Source organism: Neofelis nebulosa, chromosome 4 (genome assembly GCF_028018385.1).
Source record: "Neofelis nebulosa isolate mNeoNeb1 chromosome 4, mNeoNeb1.pri, whole genome shotgun sequence".
NCBI classification, from domain to species: domain Eukaryota; kingdom Metazoa; phylum Chordata; class Mammalia; order Carnivora; family Felidae; genus Neofelis; species Neofelis nebulosa.
The window spans coordinates 137605403-137619358 of NC_080785.1; the positions used below are offsets into that span (position 1 = coordinate 137605403).

The 13956-nt window shown below is 40.1% G+C and overlaps 1 protein-coding gene and 1 long non-coding RNA gene across 6 annotated transcripts in view; one reads left to right on the forward strand and one right to left on the reverse strand.

Annotated features, from left to right (window-relative positions):
* The window catches only part of LOC131509948 (uncharacterized), a 227078-nt gene that overhangs the window by 156372 nt on the left and 56750 nt on the right, over nt 1-13956 (forward strand). The window lies entirely within an intron of this gene.
* The window catches only part of LOC131509943 (uncharacterized), a 320351-nt gene that overhangs the window by 8231 nt on the left and 298164 nt on the right, over nt 1-13956 (reverse strand). For 3 of the 4 annotated variants that reach the window (XM_058726277.1, XM_058726278.1, XM_058726281.1), the window contains one exon: nt 755-1065. Coding sequence is in view for 1 of the 4 variants with exons in the window: in XM_058726281.1 (XP_058582264.1) it covers nt 1034-1065 (32 nt within the window). In the remaining 3 variants the exon portion in view is untranslated. Of the gene's footprint in view, nt 1-754; nt 1066-13956 lie in introns of those variants that run through there. The other variant, XR_009260805.1, reaches the window with a different exon arrangement.

Genomic DNA, 13956 nt, shown 5'->3' on the forward strand with positions numbered 1-13956 from the left:
GATTACTTTACTGAAGCAGTTTCCAAGGTGAATTCCTTAGATGGTATTTTATGGTCAAAAAGTTTCTGCATAAAAAGTCTACGCTATTTGTATTTGTAGAGTCACACGCATTTTAGTCAATTAAAGACCTTAGGAATTCCTGAAACCGTGTATATTTTATCTAACGTTTCCCAAATTCATTTGACCCCTTTTTTATAGCACACCTATTAACAAGAACTAGACGAATTAAAAAGATAGTTCCTTGGGGCACCTGGGTGGCTCAGTCGGTTAAGCATCCGCCTCTTGATGTCGGCTCATGTGGGTCATGATCGTAGGGTTTCGTGAGTTCCAGCCCTGTGTGGAGCTCTGTGTTGGCAATGCAGAGCCTGCTTGGGATTTTCTTTCTCCCCCTCTCTCTGCGCCTCCCCCACTTGTGCTGTCTCTGTTTCTCTCAAAATAAATAAATAAACTTTAAAAAAATATATTAAAAAAAATAGTTCCTTAACCCATAAGTCCCTCTGTGCCCCCCAGCCCTTCTCTTCCTTGAGACTCTATAATGCAAATTATAGTAGTTGCATGCCACACATATGTATAACGAATTATTAGTATTTTTCCACTTAATGCTTTTTGACTTTCTTTCCCTGCCATAAAATAATCTGAATTCTCCTATTTTAGAAATTTATGAAGTAAGGTCCCAGTAGGGGATCACTAGCATGGGGGGGGCGGGGGGGACGGGGGGGGGGGGAAGGAGGGGGAGGGGCGGAGAGGGGGGCGGGGTTGTGGGGCGCATTCAACCACAGCTTACCAGTTAGGAATTCCATTCTGATGAGCTAACAGGTATGCACAGGGTGTGACCCAGCCTGGCTGTGAAGCCTATTTGTGTACTGACTGCCGAGTCCTCTCTACTTGCCCTGTGTTTGGTGTCTACTTACCCAGCGTGAAGTCAGATATGAGCACTGTGCCTGGCGCCTTCTGTCCCACTGCCTCTCTCACTCCAAGCATTTTATGGGGAGCTGGTACTCTGTCATCCAAATGACTCCCCTCATTCCCTGTGTCAGGTACACTTCATTTTTCTTGTCTTGGTTTCTGCAAGAGGCCACAGACCAGATGGAGGAAAAGTGAGGGATGATCCATCAACTGTGCGTGCAAATGTTTGGAGGATTTTCACTTCCTTTCAATTAGGAGCCGGCTGTTCTCAAAGGATCCCCCTGCCTCCACGGCCCAATTTTTTTCCAGAGCAGACAGCTAGAATTTCATCTCACTGTCAGAGCTAAGACTCTGGGAAAAAGTAACCCGGCAGGAAAGAGGTAACTGACAAGGAAAAGTTATATTCCAGTAGGCTGATGGGAGCTGATAGGGTTCCAGATGTTCTCCAGACATACCTAGAAGCTAATTCCGGGTTTCATATTCCCATTTGGAGATTTCTAGTCTCTTCTTCATTATCATTTCCCAGTAGAATGTATTGGCTCCTTTTTATTCCCTTAAAAAGTAATCCATGTTCATTGCTCAAAATTGCAACTATACAAATGAGCAAAACGATAAAAATAAAAGTCACTCATAAAACCACTATTCAAATAGAATCATAGTTAATATCGTAATGTATTTCTCCTATCTTTTTTCCTTGCATAAATATTTGTAGTTTATTTACTGGAATGTGTGTGCATAATGTATCATAAATATCTTTTTCCACCTCACTGCACACCTCACTTGTCTTTCATGCCATGGCATCTTCTTCTGTGATCTCATTTCTGGAGGCTGTATGAAATCCCGTCCACACGTCTGTGTGTGTTGATATTTGATCCGTCCCTTCATGCAACTCAAAGTAGTGATTGAATGTTTCATATTGTTGCTTATTATAAACAGAACTATGGTTAATACCTCTCTGACTAAGTCTTTGCACATACCCTTGACTTTCTCTGCTTCTTTTCTTGAGAGATAAACCCACAGAAAAGTGCATAAAACATTTTTGCAGTTAGTTGAATAATGGTAAAAATGGGCATCCATGATTGAATGACAGTATGAATGTCATACTTAATGCTATAGAACTGTATGCTAATAATGGCCAAAATGCTAAATTTCATGTTCTATATATTTTACAACAAGAAAACAGGAAAGGAAAAAAAAGAACACTGATATAATTACTATGCTGAGCCTGAAAAAGATCATTGCCCCAGCCCATGAGCCCATCACAGTTCCCTCAGCCTCTCCTGGAGGTAACCACCATTATGGTATCTTTCTCTTCATCTTAGTTTTACCTAATATGAATGAAGACCCCAAAATATATGTTTCTGAATTTTTATCAAAATGGAATCATAGTTTTGTATGTGACTTCTTTGGCTCAGTATATGCTCACAAGATTTATTTGTGTCATGTGTCCCTTTACATTGCTGCATGGCACGGCATGTGTGCATATACTGTAATTTATCCATTGTACCCAAGGTGGATATCCCAGGTTAGATCTGCTGCAGTCTACAATCATCCTAGGGCACATATGCACCCATTTCTCTAAGGTACACACCCAAGGTTGAAATCACTGAGCCGTGGGATAAGTGTATCTTTAACTTGAGTAGATACCCAAGTAAGTGATTATATTATTCATACCTGCTGTGTATGAGAATTCCCAAAGTTCTGTGTTCTCCAAACATTTGGTGTTTTCACACTTAAAAATTTTTTTTCTCAATCCAGTAGATGTACACAATGGCATTTCATTTTGGTTTTTATTTGCATATTTTGTATTATGAGGTTGAGCACCTTTTCATATATTTATTGATTGATCACTTGGATTTCCTCTTTTGTAAAACAAAAGACTTGAATCTTTTGCAGAACTTTTTCTGTTGTCTTGCCTATTTTTTTCTTAAGGTTTTGGGAGACTTCTTTTTGTTTTCTGAGAACAAGCCTTTTGTTGGTTATGTGTTACCCCAATATATAGATTTCACTCTCTTAATGGTATATTTATTTACTGTAGCGAAATATATAACCCTTTCCATATTGTCCTTTGTATTTTAAGACATTCTTATCTACACTGCATTCCTGAAAACATGGTTTATTCTCTCCTATATGAGTCAGAAACTAATTGGAATTATTTTGTATGTGATATTATATGGAAATATATAAATATTTAAATTATATAATTTAAATATATATTTATAAATATATCTTTCTTATAAGCATAAATATATACATGTATGTAAATATATATGTATATATTATATATTCTATAATTATATATACATATTTGGTATATTATGTACATGATATATATATTTATATTTATTTCCACATAACATATTACTATTATATATAATATATATTCCATAATTATGTGCACATATTCCACATATATATTTATATATTTCCTTCTTCTTTTTCAAAAAACATGGATACCCAATTGTCTCAGCAACATTTATTGAAATCTTTCCTTTCCCTCCCAAACTGCCATGCGTGTGTCTTACAACAAACGCCCGTATTACATGCATGGGTCATTTCTGGGTTTGCTGCTCCTTTCCACTGGTCTGTTTACCTATCCTGATCTACAGTTAATTCTGATATAATAATTCTTGATCCCTGGCAGGGCACACGTTCCCATACTACTGTTGTTCTTCTTGCCTATATTTATCCTTGGCAATTCCGTATACATTCTAGATTCAGCTTCTCATATTGTTGAAAAATCTGGAAACATAATTGGGATTATATTGGAGGAGAATTTAATCTTTATAATATTGATGCTCTCAATCTGTGTGCATTTATTTAGGTCTTCTTTAATGTCTATTAATATTTTATAATTTATTCATTAGAAGTCTTAGAACTCTTCTGTTAGATTTTTTTCTTACACATTTTTGATGCTATTATGAATGCTATATTTTAATTTTAATTTTTTGTTTGCTAGTATATAGTACAGTTGATTTTTTATATTGATATCTAGAAAAGATGTTTAATTATTGTAGTAATACATGTAACATATCTATAGTTTGGGGAGGTTTTATATATATAAAATCATACCATTTTTAAGGGACAGATTTTTTTTCTTCCTTCTTCATCTTTATGGCTTTTCTTTCTTTTTTTTCTTTCTTTCTTCATTCGTTTGTTCTTTTTTCTTTTTTTTTTTTTTTTGACTCGCTGCGCTGACTAGAACCTTCTGTATAATTCTTACTAGAAGTAATAGTGAGGAGCTTTGTCTTTTCTTGATCTGAGAGTAGGAATATGCCTTCAAGTGAAATGACTGCTGGGGTTCTTTTTGTGGCTCTATTTATCAAATTAAGTAAATTAGGTCCCTCATATTCCTAGTTTGCTCCAGGATTTTCTTTTCTTTTCTTTTTTTTAAATCCTGAATGAGTGTAGAATTTTTTTGTCAAATGCCTTTTGCGTTTCTGCATCCTTGGAAATCATCGTATGAATATTCTCTTTTAATGTTTTGGTTATCTATTACATCATAAGAAGTCATGCCAGTATTTAGTGGATTAGAAGAACCACCATTTTGGTGGACCTTCCACATCTGTGGAATGAGAGGACTTAGCAAGATGACTGTTCAGCTCCTGTTACTTGGATGCTCTCATGCAGTCATGGGGAGAAAGTGTCTGGGGCTGGAGTCACGTGGAAGCTCAGCTTGGCTGTTGGAGCATCCTACATGGCTCATTGCGTGTCTGGCATCTCAGTAGAGATGGCTTGCAGTGCCAGTGCAGCTGAGATGTTGGGATGGCTGGACCAGTCTTTGTCCACAGTCTTAGGCCTTTCTCTCTCTCTCTCTCTCTCTCTCTCTCTCTCTGGCTTCTGGAAGTTCTCTCCAGCTGGATAGCAGACTTCTTACATGGTGATCCAATGTGCACAGCAGGAGCTGCCTGTCTTTCCTAAGGCATGTTCCTGGAATTGGCACAGCACCGCTTCTGCCACATTCAGTTGATTAAAATAAGTCACAAGCCAGCCCAGATTCAGTGCCAGAAGACTATGCAAGGATATGATGCCAAGAGGCCATCTCTAAGACCAGCTACCACAACATATTAATGTGGTGAATTACATCAATTAGATTTTCTAATGTCTTCTAGCCTTGCATACTTGGGATAAACCTAAGTCAAAATGAATTCTTCTCGAACATAATATATAACTTGTTTAGGTTGGCTAATTTTTACTTTTCCCTCACAATAAATTTCAAGAAAAATTGGAGGTATCCTTGCCCTCAAAAAGAATCCAAGAATACTCTTATATGAAAATACTTGAATGGATGAATCTAGAGGGTATAATGCTAAGCAAAATAAGTCAGAGAAGGACAAATACCATATCATTTTACTCATATGTGGAATTTAAGAAACAAACAACAACAACAGCAACAACGGATGAGCAAGGGGAAAGGAGACAAACCAAGAAGGCTACCATTTTAACTATAGAAAGCAAACTGATGGTTACCAGAGGGGAGGTGGGCGGGGGGGGGGGGGGGGTTGGGTGAAATAGGCAATGGGGATTAAGGAACACATGCATGATGAGCACTGAGAGATGTATGAAGTGCTGAACCACTATATTATACACCTGAAACCAATATAACACTGTGTTAACTCTACTGGAATTTAAAATAAAATAAAATAAATAGTTCAGACACGAAGTTCTCTCCTCTCCTCATGTGTGCCCTAAGATGAAACTTCTTTGACCTTTCCTTGGAGGGGGTGGGACATTGGAACAATTTTATTGTGCTCCCAGCATGACAGGCATCGGACCATGAGCAGCCATGATTTCACTTGGTGACTCACTGTCACATTGGCGTGTCCTGTTCCCTGCCGATGGTGCTACCTTTCACACGAAAGCATTCAGAACACCCAGCATGGGCAATGAAGTGAATCTCCCTCACAGCCTCCTCTTCTGGGCAGCCTCACATTGGTTGCATTGGAAGGATTATGACAGCAACTTCCTTACATCCTGTGGTGCCCACCTAATGGAGGGTGACTCATGCCTCTGACAGGGAAGTTAATGTTTCTTCTCACCGCTTATTTTGGTCACTCTTCCAATTTCCTCCCCACATCTGTTGATCCTATCTTCCACTAAGTTTACGAAAAGATGATAGGGCATCACTATAAGGTGATTGGGCTAGCATTTAGTTACTATTATAGCAGATTGTATTTGAAACATTATACCTTAAAATGTACCATGCACTCTATATAATTATTATGTATAATTATATATAATACATAATGTACGTATAATGTACATGCTTTGTGTATATATACATATATAAAAATATATTTCCAGTGGTACATATTTTTATACCACATGCTGTGTGTATATGCTTTATATATTGTGGTGGACAAAACGTAGCCACAAATTTATCAATGTTTCTCCTATTGAGAGGTGAGTCTTTGACTCCTACCCTTGAATCTGGATGAGCTCAGAAACTGCTGTGAGCAAAAGGATATTGAAGAGGTGATGCTGTGACCGTTTTCACGCTCAGGCTTTAATAGCATGGCAGCTTCCACATCCCGTCTCTTGAAACACTCATTCAGGGAGAAGCCACCTACCATAGGGGAAGTCAGCCAATCTGAGACCACCATGCTCTGAGGAAGACCAGCTTAACCACAGGGGAGTAGAGAGGCCTGACCAGCTCCCACTCAGGTATATTGGCGACCCCGGCCCAGGAAGCAGACTTGTGAGAGAAGAATCATCACATGATCCAGCCTCAACCACCGTCTGTTTATGCCACCTGATATAGAGATTATAGGAGATACCAGTCGATTTATGAATAAAGATGAATGCAGTTTGGGTCATGGGATTGACATGTTGTGGGACATCCTATACTTAGAGAATATAGAAATTTAGGGTGAATGAGCTGGACTTAATATATAGACCTACAAATCCTGAATGTGCATATTGTTTTTATTTGCCATCACTGGATATGGCCTGCTTCTGTTCTTAGTCCCTCACTGTGGACAAGGGTCACACCCCTAGGGGAGTGTAATAGAATCACACCTGTGGAGAAAGACAGTGTGTGTCACACAGCTTGAATGAACCCCTCTGCTTGAATGAACCCCTCTCCCAGGCAATTTTATTATGTGTCCCCAAGGAACAGTGCCAACCCTGTCCGATCCCTTGCCAAAAACAAAAGTAAAATAAAATTCAGAAGTATTATGTTAGACTATAGGCTGTTGTTCGTGAGATCGGCATGAACTTTTGTGTGGATAATTTCCCACTGTTGAAGTTTTCTTTTATCAGATTATCTCTTCTCTTTTCTTTAATATGGTCTGTAAAGACCTACACCATCTGGTCCTTGCCTACCATTATGACTTCATTTCTTTTAACTTACTCTTCATTGACTGTGCTCCAGCCACCCTGACTTTTTTTTTTATCTACCCTTTCAATATACCATTCCCATTGGGGGTCCACTTATACTTATTCTTTCTGTGTAAGAGCTTCATCCCTAGATCCTTTAACTACATCCTTCCCAAACTTCAACTCAGAACCCAGGTGGTACCTTCTCAGAGAGGCTTAGTTTACATACTACACCAACATGAGAATTCATCTTCTTTATAGCACCTATTTAGGGTGAAAATTAAAAAGAAAAAAATGTGTTTGTAGTACTGTTAGCTCCACAAGAACAGGATTTTTGAGTTTATAATTCCCAGTTACAAGTGAGTACATAGTAGATTTTCAATAAATAACTGCTGAATGAATAAATGAATGGTCATCTGTATGTGAAAGAGGGGGACCAAGAGAGGGCCAAGCGGGGCCATTGAGCGTGTGTCTTACAGGACTCTGTCTCCAGTGCTCCCATATCTAGTGCCCTAGTCAATGGTTCTCAACCTCAGATACACATTGAAGATGTCTAGGGACCCACTAAAACTTGAGACCTACTCCCAGAAATTCTGATGTAAGTTTTTGGGTATAGCCTAGGCATCAAGATCTTTCAAAGTTCCCCAGATGACTGTTATGTGTATCCCAGGTGAGAACCAGTCGTTAGGTGTTAATAAAACTGAGGTTATCTTTTCCTGGACCTCTTGTGACTTATTTTTTTAAATGTTTATGTATTTATTTTGAGAAAAAGAGAGAGAGTGAGAATGAGTGAGGGAGGGGGAGAGAGAGAGGGAGAGAAAGAGAGAATCCCAAGCAGACTCCACACTGAGCACTGAGTCCAAAGTGGGGCTCAATCTCACAATTGTGAGATCATGACTTGTGCTGAAATCTAGAGTCTGATGCTCAACCAACTCAGCCACCCAGGTTCCCCCTAACTTCTTTATTAAGTAAATTCTGAGACTCTCTAACTCCAGAGCCACCCAGCAATACTAATCACTAAAGATATCTCCAAAGTACTTGGTCTAAAGAAAGATCTGGACTGCTTGTGTTTACCTTAAGGATCAAATTCCCATTGACTGGTGGGAACCTTTTAGTTTATAAGAGAAGATACATAGAGCTTTTGTTATAAACTAGCAATGGTATGTGAGCTGAATTCAGAATTTTCCACATTAGTGTCTTTCTTGGTCATTGCATATTAAAGTAGGGTAGGAAAGTAACTTAATAGTGCTCCTGGGAACAGGAGCAGGTTTTGACATTTTGAAGGTCATGTTTCTGCCCCTTAGGGAAGCATTTGAGAAAACGGAGCCAGGTTCATTCCCTAAGCCCATCTCTTGGGTATCATGGGGAAGGTACTAATGGCATTGATGTATGTGCACTATGGAGCACGATGTTGGTTGAGAAAAAAACTTAAAGCAACAAAACCCTGTTTTCAAAGAAAATCAAACTGCAATTCTAAAACTGATCAAAGTGGAGTGGTTCGTTTGAAGGAGACTTTGTAGCTTGGAGGCCACTCAGTGTAGGCTGCTCACACAGTCCCTATCCCCAGATGGCCCTGGAGGACTGAAGCCTAGGGCTCTGCCAAAGGTATCTTGAAAAGCACACTTGCAGTTGATGCTTTTAGGAGTAGCAATTATAGAGAAGTTAAAAGTAGTAACAATTAGGTAAGGATGTGCTGTGTTTACCTTGGTTTCAAGATTGAGTATGGTGTCAGGATTAATCAGGTTGGCCCTCTTCTAGGATCATTTCAATATATACAAGCATGACCTGGGAACCTTGGTGAAATGCAAGTTCTGATTCAGTGGGTCTTGGGTGGGACCCAAGATCTGCATTTCTGATTAGCTCCCAAGAGCTGCCAGTGCTCTTTCAAATCACAGTTCATATATCAACATCCCCCAGGAGACTTATTAAAAATGTAGACCTTGGTGCCCCATCCTGGAACTTCTGGCTGCAGCCCCTCTACCTGAGGGTTTGGAAGTCTTTGTTTTTAACAATTTCCTTAGACTTTAATGATGTTCAGTAAGTTTGAGAACTGTGCTCTAGCAGGTGTCTGCCTACAGGGAACCCTTCAGGAACCCAGGAGGAGGGCCTGTGGCTCACCACGTGCCAGGGCTGGAGGAGGGTTTGGAGATCACTCTTTTATTGATTAGAAAACTGAACTCCCAAAGGGCAAATAGTTCTTTCAGGTGCCCATCACCAGCTGGCAGCAGAGCAGAGCAGACGCCAGTGTGGACGACCACCCAACCCCCAACTGGCATTCAGAACTTGGACTCTGAGAAGTAGAAGAGATGGCCTAGAATTTAGCCTCGGCTTCAACATTTACTAAGTGTGTGATCTCGGCAATTTTGCTCAACTGTTCGGTGTTTCCTCATTTGTAAATTGAAAATATCAATAGATTCTATGTCATGAGCTTTTGTGACCAGGTCAGCACATGTTTAACATGTTTAACATGATTCCTGGTACATAGTAACTACTAAATCCCATGATAGCCTCTGGATTACAAAAGTGAGATCATGATTGCAAAAGTCATACCAGAAGACGTAGCATTAGGAATCTCTTGCCAACTGCCAATTCATAAGATTTTGAAATGGATCGTCTTTGAAATGATCGTGTGTAGTGCACAGACCATAGATCTGGAATGAACACACCTGGGTTTGTACAGCTTCTCAGGAGAACTTTTCTATGGCATAAGGTAGGATCACCCTTGTATAATAAAGTGGTTACTAAGATACTGAGGAACCAGGTTACTGGAGTGAATCACTCTCAGCAGATAAAATAGCAAGATGAGGTGCGGAGGGCTGAATTCTCTCCTGGGATTCTCTCCACAGGGTCCAAGTATTGGTTGACAGCTTAGAGTTTGCTGCAGTTATGTGGTGCAACAGCTTTGAGCAATGTGTTTTAATCTTCACACAGAGAGTGTAGGAAAGATATTTTTAGCCTGATTACTAAATAGAGGAATGTGAGTTTGAAACGCATGCTTCAAGAGTTCAGTAGGGGAATGGTACTGTGTGCTTATTACTATCAGGAAGTGTGTTTTTTTGCACATGACCCAGGTTTTCAGAATAGTTCTGATATTCAGACGTTCGGCTGTTCTATGAGTAAAATTCTACCTGTATGAGCAGATAAGCTGATTTTGTGGGGAAGTGGTTGGGAAAACATGGCCACTATAGACCAATATGATCATATCAACAATACATGGTGTTTGAGGAAAAGGTAGTACATACTATAAGTAGATGTGACTTTTCCTTTGTCTTAGTAATGAGTCAGATTTTTTTCAGTTTCAAATGACAGAAACTAACTCAAACTGGCTGAGGCAAAAAGGGGATTCCCTGACTCTTATGACAGAAAAGTCCAGAGGATTCATGGCTGGATGGATGCATAGTCTCAAACAGTGACCCAGCAAAGCCACCTCTCTTCACCTGCTTACTCTTGTTTCCCTATGTTGGTGTTATGTTCAAGCAGCCTCCCTCTTTGGGTGACACCAGGAGCCCAGAGTTCATTCCTATGAGCTTGGCATTCATATATAAAGAAAATGACTTCCCATAGTGTTAGAGTGAAAGGTCTGAAAATTCACTCTGGCTGCATCTGGGTCATTTGTCTCTCCCATACCTTCCAGAGAGGGGACTGGTATCAGCAGCATCTGAACCACATAGAGTACAAGACTCCTCAAAGGAAACTGAGGCATTGAGTTGAAAAAACGAGGGCATGGGTGCTGGACAGGGAAACATAATAAATGTTTTTATATCCTTTGCTTCCCATCACTTCTTTATACCCAGTCTGCCTAGAATAAAATTCTGCCACATACCACTGTCAAAAGACATACTATCTCTTCTACAAGCGATCTGCCTCTTGCCCAAATGATATTCACTTGTCCACCATTTACTTTTTCCACCTGTACAACATGAACTTCACTGAGGTCTTAGTTCTGGCTGTTGACTGTCCCTCCCCATATGATTGTCCCTTGTAGATTTTTTTTTTCTCCCACACTGTCACCCTTTTGCCTCCCGGTCTCCATAAAACTTTGTCACTCAACTCTTGCAATTCCCTTCAAACTGTGGAAGGAAGGAAAATGCCTATAGCTGCAGACAACCAAGAAGAATTTCTTCTAGGATTTCTTCTCCCATCCAAGTACTAACCAGGCTCGACCCTGCTTAGCTTCCGAGATCAGACGAGATTGGGCACGTTCAGGGTGGTATGGCTGTAGATTAGGATTTCTTCTGAGAAACGTGTCAACACAATTTCATCACCATATGTAGTATCTTTGGCAAACTGCAGAATGGACCCACTGTTCATTTTAGTTCACCAGGGCAAGTGCTGTAGGAGTGATCTGCTTGGATCCAATTTGCAGTTTGCTTTTAGAGAGCTAATTAGATACGAATTTGCAAATGAGAATAACTACCCTTGCATGTAGCAATTTGCTTTATTAAATGAGAAATGACATGGTGTGTGTAATGTTCTTAACGTGGTAAGGTTCACAGTTACGCAGAGAGTGGAAAAGTTCCAAGGGTGATTGGTGCTCAATGTATAGCTGAATGTCATAGATTTAGAAAGGGCCTCAGACAGCCAAAAAGGGACATTTTAATAAAATGTACATTTTCATTCAGCACAGTACATCAGAACCTCCCAGAGGGTTTGTTAAAAAGAATTAAGATTTATTGACTGCTAAGTGTCAGACACTAGGCAGAACCCGTTGGCTCTTCCAAACATTCTGCAGGGAATTTTATATTTTATATTGAAGGGTTAACTGACTTGCTCTTGGTGACACAGCTAGGCTATGAGGGAACTTCAGGCCAGTGGACCCCAGACCCCAAGCTCTGACATACCGTGATCCCTTTGGCTATTTAGAAATTATCCATGGCTACTGGGTTTTAAATTAAAAAAAAAAATTTTTTAGAACAGTTTAAGGCTCACTACAAAATTGAGAGGAAAGTACAGAAGCAGCCTATATACTCCTTGCCCTCCCCTCCCCCCCAACATGTGCAGCTCTCCCATTATCAACATCTCCCACCAGACTGGTTCATTTGTTATAATTAATGAACCTACACTAATACATTGTTATCACTCAGAGTTCATAGTTTATCTAAGGGCTCACCCTTGGTGTTCTACATTTCATGGGTTTGGACAAACGTATAATGACAGGTATCTGTCATTATACAGAATATTGTCACTGCCCTAAAAATCCTCTGTGCTTCCCTATCATCCCACCCCTGCTCCTCCCCTGCCATGGCAACCATTAAAATTTGTAGCGTTTCCCTTGCCCTTTATAGAATGTCAAAGAGTAGAAACTATATAGTATATAGCCTCCTAGATTGGCTTCTTTCACTTAGTAATATACATTTAAGGTTCTCCCATGGCTTTTTATGGCTTCATAGCTCATTTCTTTCTAGCACTGAATAATATTCCATTGTCTGGTTGTAGTAAAGTTTACCAGTTCTCCTGCTGAAGGACATCTTGGTTGCTTCCAAGCGTGGGCAATTATGAATAAAGCTCCTGTAAACATCCACGTGCAGGTTTTTATGCAGCCACATGTTTTCAGCTCCTTTGGGTAAATATCAAAGAGCACAGTTTCTGGAGTCAATGGTAAGATTACGTGTAGTTTTTAAAGTAACTTCAAAACTGTCTTCCAAAGTGGCCGCACCATTTTTCATTCCCAGCAGCAGCGAATGCAACTTTCCTGTTGCTCCATATCGTAGTCGGCATTTGGGTTGTCAGTGTTCTGGATTTTAGCCATTCTAATAGGCGTGCCACTAACTGTTTTTAAATTTTTCATTAAAAATGTATTGCATGCTTTCTAAGTGGTAGAGAACAGATGTGTGTGATGCTCTGTGAATTTTTGAGAAGCAACTGCCAGACAGTACCTGAGATGGAAAATAACAATAACTAAAATCTGTTGCGTATTGACTAAGTGCCATGTCTTGTGTTAAGCACGTTCTATATTTTCATTTTGAAATGTATTTAATCCTCCTACAAACTTCCTGAGTTAGATACCACCCCATTTTAGCATAAGGAAACAAAGTCTCAGAGAGGAGAAGACACTTGCTTCAGGGCATCCAGTAAGTGAGTGATAGAACTGAGGGTGGAGTCCAGAAAGTTTGGTTCCACGGCCTTTGCCTTTGACCTCTATGCAGCACCATCCCGCAGCGCGCCTTGCCACACCAGATCCTATCAGCCTCTGTCGGGAGCAATGATACCCTGTTAGAACTCAGTCATTTTTATACCTAGTGTTCCTCAGTTACCATACGAGAGCATCTAACCCCACCCCGCAAGCCACTGCTGTCTTTTAAAGTCATCACTATCAAAATGTTAGGTGGTACTTTATTTTTAAATTCACTGTCAAAAGGACAAAGTTTTTGGAGAGTGAGATAGTATCACTGAGGAAAGAGAGAATACTACATTATCAGTTTATTCAACAGATTTCCCAAGAGGGACTGCATGTGCCTGGTTCTGTGCGAGCCATTGGGAGGCAGTACCACAAAGATGCACGCAGTGTAGTGATAGGTTTGCTAATCAGTACTATAGGGCGATATGCTGAGTTTTGAAGTAGAGGGGAGGCCCAGGTGCTTTGGGGGGCTTGTTCTGAGCCACCTATGACAGCCCCTGAACTGCATCTTCCCCGATAGGTAATGGAAGGCTGTTCTTTAGTTAACGGGATGAGGTTCTGCAAAAGTACGTGCTTAGTGACAAATATGTCTCGTTGCCAAACAAACAAAATAG